This window comes from Spermophilus citellus (genome assembly GCF_964194105.1).
Source record: "Spermophilus citellus genome assembly, contig: SCAFFOLD_450, whole genome shotgun sequence".
Lineage (NCBI taxonomy): Eukaryota > Metazoa > Chordata > Mammalia > Rodentia > Sciuridae > Spermophilus > Spermophilus citellus.
In genome coordinates this window covers 31203-59038 of record NW_027672975.1, presented here as the reverse complement: position 1 = coordinate 59038, position 27836 = coordinate 31203, and the positions used below count along the sequence as shown (strand labels likewise).

The following is a 27836-nucleotide window of genomic DNA, read 5'->3' as shown; positions in this document are numbered from 1 at the left end:
AAAAGAAAGAAAGGAAAAAAAGTGTCACACGCCTGTCATTTCAGTGGCTGTGGAGGCTGAGGCAGGAGGATGGTGAAATCAAAGCCAGCCTCAGCAAAAGCAAGGTGCTAAGCAACTCAGTGAGACCCTGTCTCTAAACTTCAAGCTAGGGCTGGGGAAGGGGCTCAGAGGTCGAGTCCTCTGAATTCAACCCCCAGTGGCCAGAGAGTGAGGGAGCCCAGGTGCAGCAGGGGTTTACTCAGGTCTGTGCCCCTAGGGTCTCTTCTGTGCTGATCTCCTTATTCTGCCTCCAGCTCAATGTGGGCTCCAGATACAGTGTCAGCTCACGTGCAGGAAAATCAGCTCTCATGCTGCCAAGCGGGTGGGAGCCTTCCAGACCCCTCGTGAGCCTCCACCAGTGCAAGCCATGACTCACTGGGCAGTTCCCACGGGTGAAAGGCCAGTTCTGCTTGTAGAATTTTGCACGGATAAACAGAGGACAAGTCAGCCTCCCAAAGATGCTCTGGGAGGTCTTATTATAGGAGGAGGCCCAGGTGGTGAAACTTTCAAGAAATGCCTTCAATTTCCTAAAATCAAAACCCAACAGAACTTAGAATTCTGGTCACCCAGACCCTAACCCAATGCCCAGACCTCAAAAGGAAAAGAAAAAAGAAAAAAAGCTGTACCCAACCCTGCCATTCTGGCCTCCTCCTTACCTGGAGCATATATCACCCCACTGTCACTCAATAAGAAGGCACCCTGTGCTCAGGTTGGGGGGGGGAGCAGAAACTGACTGACGCCCTGTCCAATCAGAATCCCCCGTGCTGAGCGCTCTCCAATCCTGACCGCAGCCAGCGAGCAGGGGGCGGGCCTCCGCGCTTGGGATGGGATTTATTTCTCCTAGGTCTTCTAGGATTCCTGCAGTTGGAATCCAGGCATTGCTCTGTGCGCGGGATCCCGCGTGGGCCTGCCATGCACGGGCTGAAGCTCCCCAGGGAAAGCTTGGCTGCTGGGCACCAGGAAATGGTGAGTGTGCAGTGGCACCTGGTGCCTGGACAGGGAGGCTCAGGAGGGAGGCGGGGCAGGGAGGCCCTCTGGCAGGACCGGCTGTGGGGGGAACCTGAGTTGGCCGACCCTGACTCCGGGGGCTCTCTGCGTCCACAGGCCTGAGTCCATTGGGGACAGCGCCCCTCAGTGTCCATGGCCAGCCGGGTGGAAAGCGTGACAGTGGCGGAGACCCCTCACAGCCTCCCCATCCCCCAGGTCAGCCTCAGCCCCTGCTCAAGTCCTAAGTGGCAGGTGAGCGAGGTTGCCTGGAGTCTTCCTGGGCTGTGGTGATTGACAGATGGGACCAATAGAAGAATCCAATCTCCTAGCCCAGCGATGACACGCACCTGTCACCCCAGAGGCTGGGGAGTGGGGGAGAGGCTGATGCAGGAAGATTGTGAGGTCAAGGCCAGCCTTGGCAACTTGGCGAGGCACTTAGAGACCAGCTAGATGAGACCCTGCCTCTAAATAAAATGCAAAATCCTTCAAACACTTTTTTCCTGTAGGAGGGGAGGTGCTGTGTACAGGGACCCTGCTTATTCCTGAGCTAGTTTTGTGGAGTTTATTTGTTTTGTGTTTTAGTAATTAACAGAAGGATGCTTTACCACTCATCTCTGACCCCGGAAGTTTTCAGTTTTTATTCTGACCGCGTGTCTAGCTACATTGCTGAGGATGGCCTGGTTAGGGTTGGATTGAAAATGACTTTTCCATTGCAATTAAGTGTATGATTATTACATCCACATGGGTCCGTGGGTGGACTCTGTTGACGTCATGATTCCTTGATGATAATTTTAACAGTTATTCCAAATTATATCAGGAACCTCCTATTCTGGTATAATTTTGAAACATAATCCTACTCAGTATGTGCTTCTTTGGGGTGCTGGAGTATAATCCAGTACCACGCACGTGCTGCCCCCAAGCCCTACCAGAGCTCTGCGCCTCCAGTTCCCACACCTCCCTTCACGTTGGGTTGTCTTGTTCATTCACATCAAATCCTCTGCTGGAGATGGTTGCATTTATCTAGGCCTTTTCATTGCACTTCATAATAAAAATGACATTTACATACATGCGGAGTCATCTATGAAATTGCTGCATTGTGATTTTCTTGGACCTCAAATCACTGCATTATGGTAATTTTATAACATGCATTAGTGCCTGGTAATGATAGCTCCTGCTTTTCCTCTTAGAGTTCAGAATTCTTGTCTAATTTCATATCAGTTTAGCCTTCCAGAAGAATTTTCAAACTTTTTGGTTTGTTCCCTTCTTCAATTAAAAGGGAATCATGGTGAAATTTTGATGGGGTGTTATCATAGATGAACCTAAGGGAAGCAGTCCTCTTTAAAATGAGGAGTCCTATCATCTATTCCCAGGGTGTGTAATTCAATCTGTTTTGTGGTGATCTGTATTTGTATTTTTTTCAAATTCTGCAGGTGTCCTTTTAAAATATGCTTATGTGATATTTATGTGACATCAATATAAAACTGACACAGTGTTTCATAGTATTTGTCCAACTGTATGTAATATAGCAAACAAAATGTGGATGATTGCCAGAAATGGTTATTCCTGGATGGAATTTCCAGGGTATCCTATTACTGAACTATATCCTCAGCCCTTTTTAAATTTTTATTTTAAAAAATTAAATATTTAAATGTTTTTGAATTTAATTTTAAAAATTTTTTTTAAATTAAAAAATTTAAAAAAAAATTAAAATTAAAAAATTTAAAAAAAAATTTAAAATTAAAAAATTTCTTTCTGCATTGCAATTATTAATACACAAATATATCACAATTTTCATGTCTTTGTATATAAGATATGTTGACACCCAAATCAAGTCTTCATACACGTATCTTTAATAATGATGTTGATCATATCATTGTATAATGAAAACCATCACATTCCACCATCCTTGCTAATCCCCTTCCCCCTCCAATTCCCTCCCACTCCTCTTCCCTATCTAGAATTAATCTAATCCTCCCATGCTCTCCCTCCCTACCCCACTGTGAGTCACCCCCCATATATCAGAGAAAATATTTGGCATTTGTTTTTTGGGGATTGGCTAACTTCACTTAACATAATATTTTTCCAACTCCATTCATTTACTGGTAAATGCCATGATTTTATTCTCTTTTAGTGCTGAGTAATATTCCATTGTGTATATATGCCACATTTCTTTATGCATTCATCAACTGAAGGGCAAACAGGTTGGCTCCACAGTGTAGCTATTGTGAATTATGCTGCTATAAACATTGCTGTGGCTGTGTCCCTGTAGTATGTTGTTTTTAAATTTTGGGGTATATTTGAGAAGAGGAATAGCTGGGTCAAATGGTGGTTCCATTTCCAGATTTCCAAGGAGTCTCCATACTTCTTTCTGTATTGGTTGCACCAAATTCCAGTTCCACCAGCAGTGTATGAGTGTATCTTTACCCCCACATCCTGGCCAATGCTTATTGTTGTTTGTCTTCATAAGAGCTGCCATTCTGACTAGAGTGAGATGGTATCTTAGAGTGGTTTTGATTTGCAATTTTCTGATTGCTAGAGATGATGATTATTTTTTCATATATTTGTTGATTGATTGTATATCCTCTTCTGAGAAATGTCTGTTCAGGTCCTTGGCCTATTTATTTATTGATTGGATTATTATATTTTTTTGGTGTTAAATTTTTGGGTTCTTTATATACCCTAGAGATTAGTGCTCTATCTGATGTATGAGGGGTAAAAATTTGCTCCCAGGAAGTAAACTCTCTATTCTGTTTTTTTTTTTTTTGATAAAAAAACATTTTAGTTTGAATCCATCCCATTTGTTGATTCTTGGTTTTAATTCTTGTGCTATAGGAGTCTTATTAGGAAAGTTGTGGCCTAATCCCACATGATGAAGTTTAGAGCCTACTTTTGCTTCTGTTAGATGCAGTGTCTCTGGTTTAATATTTAGGTCCTTGATCCATTTTGAGTTAACTTTTGTTCATGGTGAGAGATAGGGCTTCAATTTCATTGTGTTGCATATGGATTTCCTGTTTCCCCAGCACTATTTTTTGAAGATGCTATCCTTTCTCCAGTGCATGTTTTTGGCACCTTTGTCTAACATAAGATAGTTGTAATTTTATGGGTTAGTTGATGTGTCCTCTATTCTGTACCATTGGTCTACCAGCCTGTGTTGGTGCCAATACCATGCTGTTTTTGTTACTATGGCTCTGTAGAATAATTTAAGGTCTGATATAGCAATATCACCTGCTTCACTCTTCCTGCTTAGAATTGCTCTAGCCATTCTGCATCTCCTATTTTTCCAGATGAATTTCATGATTTCTTTTTCTATTTCCATGAGGAATGCCATTGGGATTTTGATCAGAATTGCATTAAATCTGTATAGTGCTTAGGTATTGTGGGCATTTTGATAATATTAATTCTGCCTATTCAAGATCGAATTAAATCTTTCCATCTTTTAAGGTCTTTGATTTCTCTTTAGTGTTCCGTAGTTTTCATTGTATAGATCCTTCACCTCTTTTGATGATTCCCAAGTATCTTTTTTTGAGGATATTGTTAATGGGGTAGTTTTTCCTCATCTCCTTCTCGGGGGATTTGTCACTGATATACAGAAATGCCTTTGATTTATGGGTGTTGATTTTATATCCTACTACGATGCTGAATTCTTGTTATAGACGTTTTCTAGTTGAATTTTTTAGGTCTTCTAGGTACAGAATTATATCATCAGCAAATAGTGCTAATTTAATTTCTTCTTTTCCTATACTTATTCCTTTAATTTCTTTCCTCTGTCTAATTGCTCTGGCCAGTGTTTCAAGAACCATGTTGAATAGAAATGGTGAGAGAGGGCATCACTGTATTGTTCCAGATTTCAGAGGGAATTCCTTCAGTTGTTCTCCATTTAGAATGATGTTGGCCTGGGGCTTAGTGTAGACAGCCTTTACAATGTTGAGGTAAGTTCCTGTTATCCCTAGTTTTTCTCGTGTTTTGAACATGAAGAGGTGCTGTATTTTGTCAAATGCTTTTTCTGCATTTATTAAGATGATCATGGGGCTGGGGATGTGGCTCAAGTGGTAGCGCGCTCGCCTGGCATGCGTGCGGCCCGGGTTCAATCCTCAGCACCACATACCAACAAAGATGTTGTGTCCGCCGAGAACTAAAAAATAAATATTAAAAATTCTCTCTCTCTCTCCTCTCTCACTCTCTCTTTAAAAAAAAAAAGATGATCGTATGATTCTTATGTTTAAATCTACTGATGCCATGAGTTACATTTATTGATTTCTGTATGTTTAACCAAACTTGCATCCCTGCGGTGAATTCCACTTGATCATGATGCACCATCTTTTTGATAGGTTTTTGTATTTTATTTGCCAGAATTTCATTGAGAATTTTTGCATCTGTTTTTTAGAGAGGTTTGTCTGAAGTTTTCTTTCTTGATGTGTCTTTGTCTGACTTTAGAAAAAAGGTGATATTGGCCTCATAGAGTGAGTTCGGAAGTGTTCTCTCTTTTTCAATTACATGGAATAATTTGAGGATTGTTGGTGTTAGTTTTTCTTTGAAGGTCTTGTATCCATTAAGTCCTGGGCTTTCTTTTTTTTGGTTGGTAGGCTTTTGAAGGTGTCTTCTAATTAACTGCTTGAAAATGATCTGTTTAACTTGTATATATCATCCTCACTCACAGACTGGATTCCAGAATTCAAGGAGATAGGATGATTTAACCTAACCATCAAATATGTAAGAACCGTTCCAGACCAGCATGGGCCAAAGCAACCTAGAGTTGTCCTGTTTTTTGGCATGTGAGCTTCCTGTTCCTGTCACTACTGTGCATGTCCTAACTACTATTTCTATCAGGTATCATTTTATTTAAAGACATAAGGAAGATAAAGAGGGACACTCTCAAGAGGGAGTGTCCTCTCTGATAGTATGTTGTGCCCCTATTTCCTACAGGTCCCAGAGTGAATTAAGAGTTGCATTTATATATTTAGAATAACATGTTAAAATTTTCATAATAAGTTAAAAAAAAACTAAATGACAGCAGAATGCATTGTGATTCTTATTACACATATAAAGCACAATTTTTCATATATCTGTATATAACATATTCTGACACCCAATTCAAGTCTTCATACATGTATTTTGGAAGATGATGTCCATCACATTCCACCATCCTTACTAATTTCCTGCCTCCTCCCTTTCCCGCCCACCCCTTTTCCCTATGTAGAATTCATCTAATCCTCCCATGTCCCCCCTGCCTACCCCACTATGAGTCACACCCCTTATATCACAGAAAACATTCAGCATTTGTTTTGGGGGGATTGGCTAACCTCGCTTGGCATTATCTTCTCCAACACCATCCATTTACCTGCAAATGCCATGATTTTATTCTCTTTTTTTGTTGCTGATTAAAATTCCATTATGTATATATAATGCATATTTTTTCATCCTTGCATTCACTCAAGGCCATCTAGGTTGGCTCCACCGTTTAGCTATAGTGAATTGTGTTGCTATAAACATTGATGTGGCTGTGTCCCTGTAGTATGCTGTTTTTTTAAGTCCTTTGGGTTTCGACTGAAGAGATGGATAGCTTGGTCAAATGGTAGTTCCATTCCAAGATTTCCAAGGAATCTCCATACTGCTTTCCATATTGGCTGCAGCAATTTTCAGTCCCACCAGCAGTGTATGAGTGTGCTTTTTCCTCACATCCTCACCAACACTTATTGTTTTTTGTCTTCATAGTAGCTGCCATAATAAGTTTTATTATAGTAAAATTCACACACACACACACACACACACACACGCAGACACACACACACAATCAGGTTTTGCTTTGATGACTCTGGAAAACACCATGTGGAGTAGGAAGCTACAAATGTGATGTCATCCTACTGCCAGTTAAAAACTATGAATTGGTCCATGGGTAGGCCTCTGGTATCACTCACAGAATCTCCCATAAACTTGAGAATCAAAGGGGTGTGAGTTCTAGAGATGTCAGAGAAGCCTCACTGTTTTCCTCCCACTTTCTTAATAGTGATTTCTGGGCCAATAAACTTTGCTCTACTTTGATTACATTTTATGTATTATCTAAAAATCCTCTCTTGCAAGAACACAAGAGCCAAGAAACACAACCTAACCTCCATATCCCTGGGATCACAACCAGCAACAATGTCAGATCTTTTATTGCTTTTACTTATTTACTCATTTCATTTGATCTATTTATTAATACAGGGGGGCAACATCCACTGCTCTAGGTCCTGTTGGAAGATAACAGTCACATACCTACACACAGCATCCTAAGGGGAGACTGTTGAAACAGGAACTCTGACCCTTCATTGTTCAGGAAGACTCACCCAGTGTCAGAACTGTGAATATTTTATTCTGAGGCAGGGTCTTGCTATGAGGCCAACTGTGGCCTCAGACTTGAGATCCTCCTGAAGCAGCCTTACAAATCCCTGGCCTTAATGACATGTGCTACCAAACCTTGTCCTTTGCTTATTAAAAAAAAATGCATAGCTGCTGGTTACCTCCCTCCAGTGATATATGTGATATCACACCCCAAACAATAAAAAACCCCACACAATTAAGTCTGACTCTGGATTGTGAGGTTGTGTAATGGGAAGGGATTTCAGGGAGAGAGAGGGACATCAGCTAAGAAAAAGTAGGTTCCTTGTTTTTCAAGGCAGAAAAGATCTTCATCATTGTCAGGCACATCAACAGATCTATTTAGAAAACAGATGCACATTCAGGAAAGAATGTGAGGGTCTGGGGATTCAGTGAGGTCGGTAGTGTGCTTGCCTTGCATGCACAAGTTCATAGGTTCAATACCCAGCACCACACAAAGAAAGAGAAAAAAATGTGAGAAAGCTCTAAAGGGAGAGACAGGAAATACATGGTCTGAGGTGTTGCTATTTGGAGAGGGACATTTAAGTGGGGCTGGACTAGAGATGGGGCCAGAGCAGAGTTCTGTAATTTCTCACCTGTTTTTCTAAGCTTGCTCATATCATGCTAGTATTTGGGGATCCAGGAAGCTGGTCTAGGAGAAATGCTGCATTGCAGGGAGTTGCTTTTTTTAATTTTAAATCTGATCTTTATTTTTAAAAATAGATTTTAGTTTGTTAGTATACCTTTATTTTATATATTTCTTTGCAATGTGGTGCTGTGGATAGAACCCAGTGCCTCACAGGTGCTAGGCAGGTGCTCTGTCACTGAGCCACAACCACAGTCCCTTGTTTTTAATTTCAAGTTTTTGTGGGCATTCCTGCAATCTGGTGATTTACGAACCTTCTCCTTTGAGGTTCAGTGAAACTTTCTTCTTGGTATCCCAACATTTCTGCCCCAACCAGACATGTTCCACAGTTCTTTATGGACCTAAAGTGTTGCTAGAGGAATGATTAAATGATCATTTAGTTATCAAAGCAAATAGGGCATGTTTTCAGGATGGAAGTCTTAAGAGATTGCTCATTATTAGATTTCTATTTTTACTTATGTATTTAGCCATGGACTCATATGGTTTTTGCAGTCATCCACAAATGTGGTACAGAAACCAGCAGATTTCAGAAACTTTTCATGTTGACAGCTCGTTTCAAATGCTTGCATTCTGATTGAGGCACATTTGACTGAGTGTAAACATTTAGATGCTTTTAAACTGCTTGTGAATTTTCCTGGCTAGAATATTGCAGAGGGTTTTGCCAGTTTTCTTGCCTCTTTGTTTATCTCATTGGTGTTGAAAAACTTCTCAAATCAAGGAATGCTCCTCAGAGGCAATCTCCTGCAGCTGGCCACCCACAGACCCCCACACCCACCCATCCAATTCTCCATCCCCCTTTAATTGGGTGTCAGGTGCTGTTGGATTGTTAATTATTGGGTTAAACCCAGTGTTTTATCCCTAAGAAGCCCAAGGTCTAGCTTGTTGGTTTTGACTTTTTGTCACAACAAGACAAAAACCATTTTTTGGTTTTTACTTTTCCTTGCCTGTCAAGACAAATCTGAGCTCCATCCAGGGACCTATATCTAATGGCACTGGTAGCTTAGGAAAATTTCTCATTTTGTTTAAGAAAACTAACAGCAAGAATAATTTCCCTCATGGGGGACGGAGGGGTTCTGGCCCCAAGGTGTCCCCAGCTCTTTCCTTCTTCTCACCCACATAATCTTCTCATCATGGGCCAGACAACTGTGTACTGCTCATCCCTGGGATCCTGGGCATGTGCTTTGACCTTCTAAGTCTTCCTTCAAGAGAAATGTTCCCATTTCACAAATGCAGGAAAACTGGTTCCCCAAATACCTGGATTGCTGTTACTGAGAAGCAAAAGAAAAAAATACTCAAGATGGGGACTGGGGCTGGTGCTCAGTCGTAGAGCGCTCACCTTGCACGTTTGAGGCCCTGGGTTCCATCCTCAGCACCACATAAAAATAAATGGATAGAATAAAGGTATTCAGTCCAACTCCAACTAGAAAAAATATTTAAAAAAATAAATTCTGAAAAGGCAATATATCTAGCAATTAGGGAAATGCAAATTAAAACTGCACTGAGCTTCTCTTTCACTCCAGTCAGAATGGCAATTATCAAGAATACAGTAACAATAAATTGGTGAGGATTGGGGGGACAGGGAATGTTCACACCTTGTTGGAGGCACTGCACATTGGTGCAACCCCTCTGGAAAGCAGGATGGAGATTCCTCAAGAAACTAGGACTGGAACCATCATTTGACCCAGTTATCCAACTCCTCAGAATATATCCAGAGGATTTAAAATCAGCATACTACAGGGACACAGCCACATAAATGTTCATGATAGCACAACTCACAATACCTAAGCTACAGATACAGGCTAAATGTCCATCAACAGATGAATAGATAAAGAAATTGTGGTATGTATACATGGTGGAATATTACTCAGCTTTAAAAAAGGATTACTTCATAACACTGGCCAGTAAATGAATGGATCTGGAGATTATCATGCTAATGTAAAATAAGGCAATCCCCCCAAAATAAACAGATAAACAGAGGACAAGTCAGCACCCCGTAGACGCTTTATGTGGTCTTATTATAGGAGGAGGTCCAGGTGATGAAACTTTCAAAAAATGAATTCAATTTCCTAACACCAAAACCCAACAGAACTTAGAATTCTGGTCACCCTGAGGCTAACACAATGCCCAGACCTCAAAAGAAAAGAAAAAAGAAAAAAGCTGCACCCAAACCCTGCCATTCTTGTTTCCTTCTTGCCTGGAGCAGATATCCCCCCCCCTCACTCAAAAAGAAGGCTCCCTGGGATCAGACTGGGAGAGCAGAGACTGACTGACGCCCTATCCAATCAGAAGTCCCTATGCTGAGCGCTGTCCAATCCTGTGCACAGCCAGCGAGCAGGGGGCGGGCCTCCCCGCTTGGGATGGGATTTACTTCTCTGAGGTCTGCGGTTCCAGGATTCCTGCTGTTGGACTCCAGGCTTTCTCCGTGCCGTGCATCTCAGGTGGCCCTGCCATGCAGGGGCTGAAGCTCTCCAGGGCAGGCTTGGCTGCTGGGCACCAGGAAATGGTGAGTGTGCAGTGGCACCTGGTGCCTGGACACGAAGGCTCAGGAGGGAGGGGAGGCCATTTGGCGGGACTGGCTGTGGCGGGAACCACCAGAGCTGGCCTACCAGACTCCGGGCGCTCTCTGCATCTGCAGGCCTGAGCCTCTGGGAGACAGCGCCCCTCAGTCCCCCTGGCCAGCCGGTTGGGGAGCGTGACAGTGGCAGAGACTCCAGCAACCTCTCCATCCCCTGGGGCAGCCTGAGCCCCTGCTCAAGTCCTATCTGGCCAGTGAGGCAGCAGCCTGCTGTTTCCCCAGGCTGTGGTGATTGACAGGTGGAACCACTGGAAGACTCCAATCTCCAAGCCTGGCAATCCTGCACACCTTTCATCCCAGCCACTAGAACCTGGGGCTTATGCAGGAGGATTGCGAGTTCAAGGCCAGCCTCAACAAGTTGGCGAGGCACTTAGAAACTCAGCAAGACACTGCCTCTAAATAAAATACAAAATAAGGCTGGAGATGGGGCTCAGTGGTCGAGTGCTCCTGAGTTCAATGCAAGGTACAAAAAAAAAAAAAAAAGAAATCAAATCTCCAAATACCATTTTCCTGCAGGAGGGGTGTTGCGGTGAACAGGGATCTCGCTTATTCCTGAGATACTTTTGTGGAGTTTATTTATTTTTTTTTAATTTTTATTTTTGGTCATTAACAGAAGGGTGCTTTACCACTTAGCTCTCTCCCTGGTAGATTTAGCTTTTGTTCTGACTGTGGGTCTAGCTAAGTTGCTGAGATTGGCCTTGTTAGGGTTTGATTGATAATGGCTTTTCCATTGCAATTAAGTATATGACTTTTACATCCACGTGGGTTCGTGGGTGGACTCTGTTGACACCGTGATTCCTCGATGATAATTGTAACAGTACAGCTTCCCAATGCACATGTTGGGTAATAACTTCTTTTTTTTTTGTTGTTCTTATAATTCAAAAGTTTCTTGGTTAAGTTTATATATATTTAACTTTGTGGATGAATTTTAGGATTGGATGCTTCCATTAAGAGTAAAGCATGCTGTATTGTTTTTTAGTGCATCATATTTACACATAATACCACATGCATATGGCACCCGTGTAAAACTTACCCATGGTATTTTATACTATTTTTAAGCTCAATGTACCATGACTATTAATGTATTATCCTGGTCATATGAACAGATTTTAGCAAGTCCCTGTGGTGGGGGGTCATCATGTGTCTTTAATGGCAAAACAGTTTCCACAAATAGTTAAGAGGCACTTAAACTCACGTTTACTTTTTACTTTTCAGTGACCAGTTCTTTTGTTAATACTTTCATTTAGATTATTTTTCCTATATTTGTGAATAGATTGTGACTCGATTTTAATACTGCTCATTGCTACTGTGTATAATTTAAATGATTTAATGTTGACCATTTAACCCATGACATTATTGAACAAATTCTTATGTTTCATTAGTTCATGGAAATTGCTTAGAAACATTATAGAAATAATAGTATCATCTGCATATGCTGTTTGATTTTTTATGAAAATCCCATTTAATATTCTCAATCAATATTTAGAAGTCAGAAAAGCATACATTTTTTCTTTCTCTAAAACTAAATTGTGAAACACTTCATTTCACCTCATTAAATATGAAAACAGTTCATAGCTGCCCTTAAGTGGATTGAAAAATAATTTTCCTCTGGTCGTAATTGGCCATAGGTTTTACCATAATTTGGTAAGTGATTTGCCAAAAGCTTTGCTCTATCAAAATGATTTTTGGAAACTTCCCATATGACAATGTCCCTCTTGGTCATGAAGTCCAATCATTCTTTTTGTTGTTGTTTTCAGTTTGCTAGAGGATTTGAATATCTGGGTCAACATCTATAATAAGATGGTCTGCAATTTCCATTCTTAAGCTGTGTTATCTGGTATTTCTGGCCTTACAGAAAGAATTAGTCAATTTTCTTCTTCTACATTTAGACGTGATCATGAATTATTGTTACTGATTCCTTATTACATGTTTCATAGAAATCACCTGTGAAGGCACCTTTTTTAAAAAATGTGATTACTGTTTGGTTTTTTGGTGGGTCAATTTTTAGAGTTGGGTTTTTGCCAGGTTGGCCTCAAATTCCTTAGCCTAAATCCTCCTCTTGCTGTGGCCTCAAGATAGTTAAGACTAATGGCATGTGCCACCATTTCAGCTTAACTGCAAGTATTTTTATGAGGAGCTGTAAAGTTAAATGTTGATTTGTCGGTCTATTTTATATTTCTTCACATCTGGGTCTACTAATGTATTCTATTGATTTCTGAAGTAATTTTCAAAGTTGATGATTATCTAGCAATTTATCTATATTTTGATGTTTTTCAGGCTTGACACTTTCTTGGCAATTAAGATGGAATAATGAGGAAGCATAATGTGGGAAAATGAGAACCTGGTATTTTGCTAATTGATCTCAAGATGCCCTGTGAAGGATGGAGAGTATGCACCCATAATCCTGTGAGACACATAAAGCAGAAAAGCTAATTTATCATTTTATGTAGCTTAATAGTGATCTTGAGTAACTTTCATATGTCTTTACATACTTGTTTATTTTTTAGGGCAGAATCTAAGTATTTTACCATATTTAAATTAGGTTATGAGGGATTTATATTAAATTTTGGTGAGTTGTATAAGTTTCTTATATTTTGGATGTTGAGCTTTTATCAGACATGGAGCTAAAAATGGTTTTCTTTAACCAAGTCTACTTTTACATTTCATTGATTTATTCCTTTGCTCTATAGAATAAGTTTTTAGCTTTATATAGTCTCAGCTGTTTCTCCTTGTACAGTCTCAGCATATTCTATCTAAAACCATTGCCAACACCAATGGCAAAAAAAAAAATCTCCTTTTCTTCTGGAACTTTTATGATTTCAGTTTATATCACAATGAGATATAATTACATGCTTGTGGGCTCAATCCTCAAAATGTTGGTAGGTAACACATACTGCAGAGGATATGCAGGAAAGGAAACACTTAGACATCCTTGCCAGGAATATAAATTTGAATAGACCTTAAAAAATCTATAAGGGTTTTTTTCAAAAAATTAGAACCCAGACATTGAGAATATGCCTGTATTTTTAGGATTCTTCAGAAAAATAGAATACATAAAAAATGTACATGTGTATGCAGAAGGGAGCTCATTATATTTGCTCACATAATCATGGGAGGAATAGTCACCAAATGTTTGCCTGCAGGATGGCAACACTGGGAAACTGGTAACAGCTCAGTCCCAGAAGCTGGAAGCTTCACAATATGAGCAAGCAAATGAAGCAGCTGTGGTCCAGGATAGAGGACTTATATGATCCCGATAGATGAAAAAAATAAATAAATAATCTGATCAACAAGTGGGCTAAGGACCTGAACAGATACTCCTCAGGAGAGGATATACAATCAATAAATATATGAAAATATGCTCATCATCTCTAGGAATCAGAGAAATGCAAATCAAAACTACTCTAAGATATCATCTCACTCCAGTCAGAATGACAGCTATTATGAAGACAAACAACAATAAGTGTTGGTGAAGATGTGGGGAAAGGGTACACTCATACACTGCTGGTGGGACTGCAAATTGGTGCAGCCAATTTGGAAAGTAGTATGGAGATTTCTTGGAAATATGAGAATGGAATCTCCATTTGACCCACCTATCCCTCTCCTCAGTCTAAGCACAAAGGGTTAAAAACATCATACTACAGGGACAGAGCCCCATCATTGTTTATGGCACCACAACTCACAATAGCTAAACTATGGAGCCATCATAGATGCCCTTCAGTGGATGAATAGATAAAAAATGTGGCATATATACAGAATGGAATTTTACTCGAAATAAAATAATAAAATCGTGACATTTGCATGTAAATGAATGGAGTTGGAGAAGATAATGGTAAATGGAGTTAGCCAATGATACCCCTCTAAAAACAAAAAAAAACAAATGCCAAATATTTCCCTGACATAAGGGGGCTGACTTATAGTGGAGTACGCAGGAGGAGCATAGGAGGAATAGATGAATTCTAGAGGGGTGGGAAGAAAAGGGAGGGGCGGGGATTAGAAAGGATGGTAGAATGTGTCATACATCCAAAATACATGTATGAAGACTTGATTGGGTGTCAACATACATTACATTAAAAAAGATACAAAAAATGTGGTATATATATTAAGAGTTGTAATGCAAAAGAAAAAAAGAATAGCATTAACTTACATTAGGTAGAGGAAAGTGAAAGGAGGGAAGGCAGGGGATGTGGGAATAAGAAAGAATGAAACAGACATTATTACTTTATGTATGTATGTGACTGTATGACCCATGTGATTCTACAATATGTATACTCAGAAAAATGAGAAATTATATCCCATCTATGTATGATATATCAAAGTATATAAATGCATTCTACTATCATGAATAACTAATTAAAACAAATAAAAAAATAAAAAGACTCAGGTACAGCCAATGGTGCAAGACCATAAAGGGGACTTCAAGAAGCTTGGAGCATAAGTGAGTGACTGCTTCTCTTGCTTTTTTTCCAAATCAAACCTATTGAACACCAATATATATGTTCATTACAGGTATTCCCCATGCTTTCTGACTCAGCCTTCTGGAAGCACACTCACAGACACCTGCAGAGATCGTCCACACCAATTCTCTGGGTATCTCAATCCACTCAAATGGACAGCTGACATTAACCACTTCAACAATTGAAGGAAATAAAATCCATCTTTAGGAATATCTACCCTCCCAAATTATCCAACATACTATCCACAACCTAAATTTCCAAAGAGTAACTCAGGAAGAAGAACCTATGGTATATTACAGATAATAGATAAAGAGAGATTCATTATTGTGTTTACACACAAATGTATCAACATACATATATAACTTTTTCAGTTTTTTGCAAGTATTTTGAGACAAGGTCTTTTAAGGTGCAGAGGGTGTCACCAAGATGCGAGGCTGGCTATAAGATAGTGATCCTCCTCCCTCAGTCTATCGAGTCCCTAGCATGACAAAAGAAATGTGTCTCCACACCTCACTTATTACTCAACTTTAAAATAAGGATGATGTATATGGCAGTGTTTCCAAAATTTGAAGGCCAGCCTTAGTAGTTTAGTAACATTCTGTCTTAAAACTGAAAAATAAATGATGGTGGATCTCTCTCACTGGTAAGGCAACCCAGGGCCAAACCGCAGAAACAAAAGAATATTCTCCAATAACAAAGACAAGCTGGAGGACTTTAGGCTAAGTGAGATGATCCAGATGCAGAAATACATTGCATACTCTATGTTCAGAGCCTGGAAGAAAATAGAGTGGATGTGTAGGGAGAGCCTGGTGGTTATCAGGGAGCATCATCAATAATATTGCATCATATCCTGGAAATTCCAAAAGACAACAGGATTCTATTCTTAGTGCATAATTTGATAATTATGAGAGATGATGGGTTTTATCATCACATAGCAATTGCACAGACTTATGGGATTCAGTGTGATGTTTATATATATGCATATACATGTATTCATAATATCCAAACATCATCTTCTGCCCTTGATGTACCCACACACTCCTCAGCCATACTAATCACTATTGTACTTGCATATGATATTATATTAGTTAACATGAGATGTGACAGTATTGTGTATTTCTTCACTTAGCATGACATCATCCAATTTCATCTATTTTGCTGACCATTAGAGGAGTTTGTATTGATGGCTGAGTAATAAACCATGGTGAATATAACATACTTTCTGGTGGATATGTTCAATTGCTTACCTACATCACTGGCTTTTATCTATATCTGTATTGTTAAACATACTGTTATTCAATTTGAATTTATGTAAAAAAGAAAGCAACAACTACAAAAGAATGAAGAAACTGGGAGTAGGGGCACATACCTGCAATCCCAATGGCTTGGGAGGCTGAGGCAGGAAATTAATGAGTTCAAAGACAGCCTCAGCAAATATATAGGGACCTATACAACTCAGTGAGACCCTGTTTCTAAAAAAAGTAAATAAATAAACATGACTGGGGAAGTGGCTTTGTGGTTGAGTGATACTGGGACCTATCCCTAGTATACCCCCCCAAAAAAAAAAGAATAAAGAAAATAGAAAACTATGTCCTAACCTGATTTTATCAATTGAAAAGAAGCCAAGGAATAAGAAAAATCACATTCTTTGTTTGTTAATATAAAGGTAATAAGCTATCTCTTTGAATTTTTCTCAAAGTGCGATATTTTGAGAGCATTCAGTAGGTTATATTACATGAAAAACAGCTCTTGTGCAAATAATGAAATAAAACATTAGCAAGGTGTAGTGGTGCATGACTGTAATCCCAGTGTCTCTGGAGGCTGACACAAAGCCAGCCTCAGCAACTTAGGAAATAACTCAGCAATTCATTAAAACCCTGTCTCTAACTAAATTACAAAAAATGATCAGAAATGTTGCTGAGAGGTTTAGTGCCCCTGGGCTCAATCCACAGCATTAAAAACAAAAACAAAGATAAAAAAGAAATAAGACATTAGACTGCTGAACATTTATATTTTCAGTGTTCCAAATATTTGGCCCAATACTCCCAAGTTCACTTCATCCATCAATTTATAATTTAAATCTCTAGTTATTTGTTTGTGAGAAAAAAGAGACAGAGATGTTCCTGAACTCTGCCATTCCTTTGCTAGTTTCTGTCATAAGCTAGGCAAAGATCTGCCAATTGTGATCCCCAAGGTACTGTGGCTCAGTCCTTTCTCTTCATGCAAGGATGCACCTTGAGGAGTGGATGTTGACTTGACTGCTAAAGTGGGGAAGAGGTAAAAGGGAAGTAATATGTGTGGGTGTGTGCGTGGGGTGTGATAATGATGACTTCTGACCAAGTCCTACCCATGATCATCTTTTTAAAATGTACCCAGTAAATGGTTTATTTTCTTATATATCTTCTGTGATCCTACAGTTAAATGCAAGGGACCCTCTTCTCAATATCCAGATAGCTACCTTAGCATTGTTTTTCTCAGCCTGATGCCTCACAATTTGAAATACCTAGTCCCCTTTCCTCAGAGCCTTGAACTCATGTCTCTTTTGCTTATATTTTTAATATCTGGGAAATCCTCAAATACTAAGTTGCAGGTAAATCGACATTTGATGTTCCACTTCCAAGGATAAAGATAGACATTTTCTCTCATTGTGGCCTCTACCTTCTACTCACAAAATGGGGACATTATACACGTTTGCAAACCTAGATATTATCCTGAGCCAACCTGTAATATGAAAGCAAGAATTTAATCCCTGGGCCTTGGGCTCAGGGTTAGAGCACCTGCCTAGCACATGTGAGGCACTGGGTTCAATCCTCAGCACCACCTAAAAATAAATATATAAAATAAAGGTACTCTGTCAACTACAATTAGGAAAACAAAAAAGACTAATCCCTGCCAGGGTTGTGATGGCACATGCATGCAACCCCAGTGCCCTGGAAGCTGAGCCTTGAGGGTCACAACTTTGAGTCTAGCCTCACTAATGTGGCAAGACCATCTCTCAAAGAAAAATAAAAATGGGATGAAGATAGAGCTCAATGGTAGACCATACCTAAGTCCTGTCCTCAGGATCACAGGGGGAAGTTTTTAATTTCTATCTTTTTTTCCTGAGTTAAGGTCACCAACAAAAAGAAGGTGGCTTAGGGATAATGTTATATTTTTCTAAAAACAAGCCATGTTAAAAGTTCAAGTGTTCACATTTCTTGAAAAATTTCCAAGTATTTTGCTGTTGATATTATGGTCATTAGAACTGTCTTTAATTTTATGTTTGCTACTTATTTTCTTATGCCAATAAATAACTGATGATATTAAATTTTGTCACTGTTCTGATCTCATCTGTTGCTTCTAATAGTAATTAGTGTACTCCTACATTAATAATATCCACTTAAAATCCACTTCTACCTCATACCTCATTTTGGAAAACAACAAAAGTCAGACAGCAAGAAACACAAGTAAGTTGTAATACCCCTTTAACAATGGCAAAGATACTGGTGAGAATCTCAGAAAAATTCCATTCCCTAAAAGAAACCAAGAGAAAAATATTGGGGTTTGAGTGTGCAGAGTTTAGCTCCCTCAGGCATGACATTTTGAAAGAGCTGTGGTTTTGATTTAGGTCAGCTGAGGCAAACCTCAGTTAGGAGGAAGAAAAGTTCTCTTCCCCTTATCGCAAGTCACAAGTTCTGCATGGATTGGCTAGGAGGAGGAAGCTTCCTGCATACTTGTCCTGGGAACAGTACATTCTAAAGAAACAAATGCATCCTCAGAGGATTAGATAATGTCTACAAAGAAGTTTGGGAGGGTACTTATCAAATGAACAGGAATGATCTGAATTTAGCTCTGTGTACCCACTGAGGCATGATATTTGGGCAATGTGGGTAAAGTGTTATTTGAAGAATTGCTTTCTTTGTTAGAAGAAGAATATAAAAGGAACTTGCAAATAAATCTCAGCATGCAGTCGCAACTGCTGCCTTTGCTCTACATCCCCTGTGTCCTGGTTATTTCGAGACCATTACCCAGGGACCCGAACGCTCTAGACATTCACAAAAAATACCATAATCTCCCCCACACACATAATTTTATTCTTTTATTGCTGAATATAATTCCATTGTGTATATATAACACATATTTTTTTTTTATCCATTCATCCACTAAAGGGCATCTAGGTTGGCTCCACAGGATATCTGGGTAAAATCGTGGTTCCATTTTCAGATTTCCAAGGAATCTTCCTACTGCTTTCCATATTGGCTGCACCAATTTGCAGTCCCACCAGCAGTGTATGAGTGTACCATATCCCCCACATCCTCGCCAACACTTGTTGTTGTGTGTCTTCATAATAGCTGCCATAATACAAGTTTTATTATAGTAAAATTCACAAACACACACACACACACAAACACACACACACACACTCACACACACGGGTTTTGCTTTGATGTCTTCGGACAAGACCATGTTGAGTAGGAACCTACAAATACGATGTCATCCTATTGCCAGTTAAGAGTAGGAATTTGTCCATGGGCAGAATTCTGGAATCACCCATAGCATCGCCCATAAACTTGAGGAGCAAAGTGGGTGCAAGGTCTAGAGATGTCAGAAAAGCCTCACTTTTTTCCTGCCCCCATCTTGAGAGTGATTTTTGGGCCAATAAGCTTTGCTCTACTTTGATTACATTTTATGAATTATCTAAAATCCTGTCTTGCAAGAACACAAGAGCCAAGAAACACAACATAACCCCCATATCCCTGGGATCACAACCAGCTACAGTGTCAGATCTTTTATTGCTTTACTTATTTTTTCACTTCATTTGATCTATTTATTAATACAGGTGGACACCAGCAACCGCTCTAGGTCCTGTTGGAAGGTAACAGTCACAGACCTACACACAGCATCCTAAGGGGAGACAGTTGAAACAGGAATTCTGACCCTTCATTGTTCATAAAGACTCCCCCAATATCAGAACTGTGAATACTTTATTTTGAGGCAGGGTCTTGCTAAGAGATGAACTGTGGCCCCAGATTTGAGATCCTCCTGAAGCAGCCACCCAAATGCCTGGCCTTACAGACATGTGCTACCAAACCTTTTTCTTTGCTTATTAAAAAAATGCATAGCTGCTGGTTATCTCCATCCAGTGATGTATGTGATATCAGACCCCAAACAATAAAAATTCCACACAATTCCAAAGCTCAAGTCTGACTCTGGCTGTGAGAGGTTATGTGATAAGAAGAAATTCCAGGGAGAGAGAAGGACATCAGCTCAGAAAAAGTAGGTTTCTTGGTTTTCATGGCAGAAAAGAACTTCATTTGTCAGGTGCATGGACAGACCTATTTAGAAAATAGATCCACATTCAGGAAAGAACATGAAGAGCCAGGAATTCAGTGAGGCCTGTAGCGTGCTTGCCCTACATGTACAAGGTCCAAGGTTCAATCCCCAGCTCCACAAGAAGAAAGAAAGGAAAAAAAATGTGAGAAATCCCTAAAAGGAGAGACAGCAAATACAGCTATTTGTAGAGGGAAATTTAAGTCTGGCTGGACTAGAGATGGGGCCAGATCAGACTTCTGTAATTTCTCACATATTTTTCTAAGCTTGCTCATATCGTGCAGGTATCTGGGGGTCCAGGAAGCTGGTCTAGATGAAATGCTGCATTGCAGGGAGTTGCTTTTTTTAAAAAAAATCTGATCTTTATTTTTAAAAATACTTTTTAGTTGGACAGTATAGCTTTATTTTATATACTTCTATTTAATGTGGTGCTGAGGATTGAACCCAGTGCCTCGCAGGTGCTAGGCAGGTGCTCTGTCACTGAGCAAAACTCCAGTACCTTGTTTGTAATTTCAAATATTTTGTGGGCATTCCTGCATTCTGGTGATTTATGAACCTTCTCCTTTGAGGTTCAGAGTAACTTTCTTCTTGGTATCCCAAAATTTCTGTCCCAACCAGACATGTTTCACAGTTCTTTATGGACTTCAGGTGTTGCTAGAGGAATGATAAACTGATCATTTAGTTATCAAAGCACATAGGGCAGTGTTTTCAGGACAGAAGACTTAAGAGAATGCTTATTATTAGATTTCTATTTTTACTTATGTATTTAGCCATGGACTCATATGGTTTTTGCACTGATACACAAGTGTGGTCCACAAACCAGCAGATTTCAGAAACTTTTCATGTTAACAACTCTTTTCAAATGGTGTCATTCTTATTGAGGCACATTTGACCGAGGGTAAACATTAAGATGCTTTTAAAGTGCTTGTGAATTTTCCTGGCTAGAATATTGCAGAGGGTTTTGCCAGTTTTCTCGCCACTTTCTTTATCTCATTGGGGTTGAAAAACCTCTGAGATGCAAGAAATGCACCCAGAGGTAAACTCCTGCAGCTGGCCACCCACAGACCCCCACACCAACTGAACGAGTTTTCCATCCCCCATTAATTGGGTGTCATGTGCTGGTGGATTGTTAATTATTGGGTAAAACCCAGTGTTTGCCCCTAGTGAGCCCAAGGTCTAGCTTGTTGGTTATTGGAACCGCTGGGTTGGTTATTCACTTTCCCTTGTCTCTCAAGACAAATCTGAGCTCCATCCAGGGACCTATAATTAGTGGCACTGGTAGCTTAGGAAAATTTCTCATTTTGGTTAAGAAAACTAACAGCAATAATAATTAATTATTTCCCTCATGGGGGAAAGAGTGGTTCTGTTCCCAGGGTGTCCCCGGCTCTTTCCCTCCTCTTAGCCACATAATACTTTTCTAATCTTGGGCAAAACAACTGTATGCTACTCATCCCTGGAATCCTGGGCATGTGGCTTGACCTCCTCAGTCTTCCTTCAAGAGAAATGTTCCCATTTCACAAATGCAGCAATAATGGTCCCCAAATAACTGGGCTGCTGTTACTGACAAGCAAAAGTAAAAAAATACTGAAAATCAGGGCAGAGGATGGGGCTCAGCTGTAGAGAGCTTGCTTAGTACGTGCTGGCACTGGGTTCCATACCCAGCACCACAGAAAAATAAATGGATAGAATAAAGGTATTGTGTCCAACTCCAATAGAAAAAAATATTTTAAAAAATGAATACTGAAAAGGCAATGTATCTAGCAACTAGGGAAATGGAAATTAAAACTACACTGAGATTCTCTTTCACTCCACTCACAATAGCAATGATCAATAATACTGTAACAATAAATTAGTGAGGATGTGGGGGACAGGGAATGCTCACACCTTGTTGGAGAAACTGCACATTATTGCAACCCCTCTGGAAAGCAGAATGGAGATTCTTCAAGAATCTAGGACTGGAACCACCCTCTGACTCAGTTATACCACTCCTCAGCATAAATCCAGAGGATAAAACAAGTATACTACAGGGGCACAACCACTTCAATGTTTATGATAGCACAACTCACAATAGCTAAGCTATGGAGCCAGCCTAAATGCCCATCAACAGATGAATAGATAAAGAAATTGTGGTGTGTATACACTGTGGAATATTACTCAGCTTTAAAAAAGGATGACTTTATGACATTGGCCAGTAAATGTCTGGATGGATCTGGAGATTATCATGCTAAAGTAAAATAAGGCAATTTCCCAAAACCACAGGTCACATGTTTTCCCTGATATTTGTTATCTGCATCACAAGGAAGGTGGGGGTTAGACAAAAGGGAACAACAGGACGGGAGGGGGGGGTAAGAACAGGAAAGACAGTAGCATGAATTGACCATAATGTTCCTATTTAAATATATGAAAATACCTAAGTGAATCCACCCATGATGCCCACCCAAATGCATGGGGTCCGAATAAGAATAAGGTATATTGTATGTTTGAATAATTTTATCAAAATGGATTCTATGGTCATGTATATCTAAAAAGAACCAATAAAACAGAAAAAAAAATTAAAAAGTACTGAAAAGGACCATGGGACCAAATTGATAGCATCATAGCCGGATGAAGAAATGGCTTTAGGGACATTACAGAATTTTCTAAACCACTCCCCCATTGGATGCTGCCAAAGGTGTTGAAGCCTGAAGGGAAGGTGGAGGTTTAGGGTGCTGCATGGAGAAGTAAGGACCTCCTACAAACATTCATCTGCAGGAGCAGGGGTCCCAGGGGGCAGGTAACCTGGAGGCCTCCATGGTTAATTAAGGTAGAGAGGAGCAGGGTACATTGAGTCAATTAAGTTATTTAACAAATTAGGAAAACCTGGATTTGGCTTTCCTGGACTCCCAATTAAACCCAAATTGTTTTTCCTTAAAGAGAGAGTCCCTTGATCCCCTCTTAAGGAGAAGTCTTCTCTGTATTATGTGACTTTTTGCACCACTGAATTGGGGGGACAAGACCAGAGCTCGCTTTGGGAACACATTGGATTTGTCTGCATCAAGACAAGCAGGTAGGGTCTGTCATTTTTCTTTCTTTTTTCTTGCCAAGTTCAGAGTATTCAGCTGATACTAAGGATGCACACCTGGGCAGGGTGTCTCTGGTTTTTGGAGGAGGCAGGATCCCACTGCCTGGGATCCAGGGGACTGGCAAGAACCAGGAAGAGTACCCCAGGTGGCCTTGATCTGTGCAAGGCTGTTATCCTGTGGCCACTGCAGGTATTTCTCTCAAAAACAAAGAAAGAAAGAAAGAAAGTGGCACATGTCTGTCATTCCAGCAGCTGGGGAGGCTGAGGCAGGAGGATGGCGAATTCAAAGCCAGCCTCAGCAAAAGCAAGGTGCTAAGCAACTCAGTGAGACACTGTCTCTAAATAAAATTCAAAATAGGGCTGGGGAAGGGGCTCAGAGGTCGAGTTCTGAATTCAACCCCCATGGCCAGAGAGTGAGAGAGCCCAGTGCTGATGGGGTTTACCCAGGTCTGTGCTCTCCTGGGTCTCTTCTGTGCTGATCTCCTTATTCTGCCTCCAGCTCAATGTGGACTCAAGATACAGATTCAACTCAGCTGGAGGAAAATCAGCTCTCATGCTGCCAACCCGGTGGGAGTCTCCTCCAAGGCGCCTCCCAGGCCCCCTGTGAGCCTCTACCAGCAGTTCCCAAGGGGCGAAAGGCCAGCTCTGCTTGGAGAATTTTGCACAGATAAACAGAGGACAAGTCAGCATCCTGAAGATGCTCTGGGAGGTCTTATTGTAGGAGGAGGCCCAGGTGATGAAACTTTCAAAAATTGACTTCAATTTCCTAACATCAAAACCCAACAGATCTTAGAATTCTGGTCTTCCTAACCCTGAACGAATGCTCAGACCTCAAAAGGAAAAGAAAAAAAAACCCTGCCATTCTGGTTTCCTCCTTGCCTGGAACAGATATCACCCCCCTGTCACTCAAAAAGAAGGCTCCCAGGGCTCAGGCTGGGCAGAGCAGAGACTGACTGATGCCCTGTCCAATCAGAAGCCCCTGTGTTGAGCGTTATCCAATCCTGAGCACAGGCAGCGAGCAGGGGGCGGGCTTCTGTGCTCGGGATGGGATTTATTTCTCCTGCATTCCTGGTTTCATGATCCCTGCAGTTGGACTCCAGGCTTCGCTCCATGCCCAGGATCCCGGGTGGCCCTGCCATGCAGCGGCCAAAGCTTTCCAGGGCAGGCTTGGCTCCTGGGCACCAGGGAATGGTGAGTGTGTAGTGACACCTAGTGCCTGGACAGGGAGGCTTGAGAGGGAGGCCAGGCAGGGAGGCCGTCTGGCGGGATTGGCTGTGGGGGGAACCTTAGCTGGCCGACCCCAACCCCATCTCCTGGCGCTCTCTGCGTCCACAGGCCTTAGCCCCTCGGGGAGAGAGCCCCTCAGTCCCCCTGGCCAGCCAGGTGGGGAGCATGACAGTGGTGGAGACCCCTCGCAGCCTCCCCATCCCCTGGGGCAGCCTCAGCCCCTGTCCCAGTCCTGTCTGGCAGGTGAGCGCGACTACCCAGCATCTTCCCGGGCTGTGGTGATTGACAGGTGGGACCACTAAAAATCCAATCTCCAAGTCGGGCTATAGCGCTCACCTGTCATCCCAGTGGCTCGGGAGGGGGCCTGATGCAGAAGGATTGCAAGGTCAAGGCCAGCCTGGGCAAGTTTGCGAGGCACTTACAGACTCAGGGAGACCCTGCCTCGAAATAAAATGCAAAATAGGGCTGGGGATGGAGCTCAATAGTCGAGTGCCTCTGCGTTAAATACCAAAAAACTAATTAATTAATTAATAAGAATAATCAAACCTCCAAACATGGTTTTCCTGCAGGAGGGGAGCTGAGGTTTACAGGGACCTCGCTTATTCCTCTGGACTTTATTTGTGTTTTGTTTGTTTGTTTATTTTGGTAGTTAACAGAAGGGTGCTTTACCACTCAGCTATGAGCCTGGTAGTTTTTAGTTTTTATTCTGACCGAGGGTCTAGCTAAGTTGCTGAGATTGACCTGATAATGACTTTTGCATTGCAATTAAGTGTATGATTTTTACATCCTCCTCGGTTCCTGGGTGGACTTTGTTGACATCATGATTCCTTGATGACAATTGTAATAGTACAGCTTCACAATGCACATGTTAGGTAATAAATCCTTTTTTTTTCCTCTTATAATTTTTTGCTCTTATAATTCAAAAGTTTCTTGGTTAAGTTTACATATATTTAACTTTGTGGATGAATTTTAGGACTGGATCTTCCATTAAGAGTAAAGCATGCTGGATTGTTTCTTAGTGCATCATATTTATACATAATACCACATGCATATGGCACCCATGTAAAACTTACCCATGGTATTTTATACTATTTTTAATCTGAATATCCCATGACTATTAATGTATTATCCTGGTCCTATGAACTGATTGCAGCAAGTCCCTGTGGTGGGGGACTATCATGTGTCTTTAACAGCAAAACAGTTTCCAGAAATAGTTAAGAAGCAGTTAAAATCCTTGAGTTTGTTAGAATTCTTTTGTTTCCTATCTTCATTGATACTATTTAATTTTCTCTCTGATAGGGTTTTAGTTTACATTTCTTAGGTTTCTAAAGATGTTGGATTCTTTTTATTCTTATTCTTGAACACATGGTTATCTCCTGTACAAATTGGCAGCTCAAATCTCCTCCCTGAATTTCTTCTGTGGTGGATTTCAGAGTGTTGGGACCCTGAGAATCACCACTCAGTGGGCCTTTTTCATACCTAAGGGGGCTGAGATCTGCAGGGGTCTCAGGTTTTTCTTCCTCCTGAGCTTTTGTTTCTTTTTGGGTGGCACGGGGGCATAGTGGATTGAATGCAGAGCTCCTTTACCACGGAGCTACATCCCTCACACTTTTTATCATTTAGCTTGAGACAGAGGCTGAGTCTGGCCTTGAACTTGTGCCTCAGCTTCCCGAATGGATGGGATTACAAGTGTGGGCCTCCTGCCTGGGTCCCCCTGAATGTTCTAAATGTAAGGGAAGCAAAATATCAGATCCAGAACCCGGTCTCCCAGATGAAACCTTTACGTGTGTATAAATGAATTCCTAAAATTCAAGTCCCCTGTCCCCATTTCCAGTGACAATTTTCCTCCCCAGTGTAATAAAATAAGAAGCAAAAGTTTTGTTTTCTGTTTGAGCATTTCACATGAGAGAAAAGTACACTAAAAACCACTAGACATTTGTAAAAATGTGTGTGTGTGTGTGTGTGTGTGTGTGTGTGTGCGAGCGCGCGTGCGCATTTTCCCTTCCTCTCCCAGGCCAGACACCTTGTCAGAATGTCTTTGGGCTGAGTGTCCCCACTGTGGACTGCATGTCCTAGGGGTCTCAAGCCTTCTCTGAGATTTTCCTGGTCCTGTTTTTTCTCTGCCTGAAACAGGGATCCCACACCTGGCACATCTGAGGTCTCTTGAGCATCTGGTAAATATCAGCCACCTATTGACCTATGAGCAGGTGCATTTAGGTTAAGTAGTTTTTCAGGGGAGTCGGTGATGTCCCTGTGACTGGGAGGAGTCTCCTTATCCAGAAGGCACTTCGGATGTTCCCTCCTCCTGGCTCCTGTGGATGCTGGAACAGCGATGGGCATGCAGCCATTTATTAACACACCTGTTCAAGTTGCTTTGGAAATGCGTCCAGAGTGTTTGTTACTCTGTTAGCCTTTAAAGAACTCCATGCTATTTTTAAAAATTGTCTGCACTAAGCTTATATTCTAGCCCCATGTCATCAGCATGTCTCTTGCTCCATATCTATGTCATTGGAGGACTAGTTCCTTCACCTTTTTGATAGGAGCCTTTCCCATAGCTGTGCTGAGGCTGCAGAAACTCTCCTACTTGGCTGGGGACTGAATTACTGATGCAGTTGTTTAGAACCCAGGCTGCCTGTTCTCACTGCAAGAAGGTGGTGTGAGCCTATTCTAGAAAGAAACGGGGAGCTGTGGTTTTCATCCTTTTCCTTCACTCCAGGGTGTGTGTGTGGGGGGGTGATAGTAGTCCCTGGAAGTGCTTGCACATCAACGTGAAGCCACTTTTTTTTTTTTTTGATCCAGGGAGATTTGCACATGCACAGTTGCTGTTGCTCTCAAAGCTTGGTGGGTTAGGATGGAGTCCATGGAATAGAAAAAAAAATATTGGGACCCTGAGTGCCTGGACATCCTTCTTCCAGAAAGAACTGGTCAGGACTGGAGTTATTACTGAGGTAGGGGGGAGAGGGCTTAGGCACGGCTGCTGGGTGGACTGCATTTGTCCTGTCTACCTTCAGGGACTGGCTAGAGAGGAGCTTGACTGTTAGCAACCACAGTTTGCAGATCATGTGGGCAAATCCCTTCTAGGGATAAACTGGGACCCTTGATCTCACTCCCCTTCTGCACTGGTCCCATGGATAAAGCTCATGACCTTCCACAGCAATAGAAAACCACCCCTTTTCCACT

At 41.1% G+C, this 27836-nt stretch overlaps 1 protein-coding gene across 1 annotated transcript in view; it reads left to right on the top strand.

Moving 5' to 3' along the window:
* Positions 1-24958, top strand: part of LOC308640299 (uncharacterized protein) — a gene marked incomplete at both ends in the record, with an annotated part of 70349 nt that extends 45391 nt beyond the window's left edge. Inside the window, 3 exons of the mRNA XM_081312248.1 lie at positions 294-482; positions 23929-24162; positions 24441-24958. Of these exons, the coding sequence (XP_081168374.1) occupies positions 294-482; positions 23929-24162; positions 24441-24958 (941 nt within the window). The remainder of the gene's footprint in view (positions 1-293; positions 483-23928; positions 24163-24440) is intronic.
* Positions 24959-27836: the final 2878 nt, after the last annotated feature.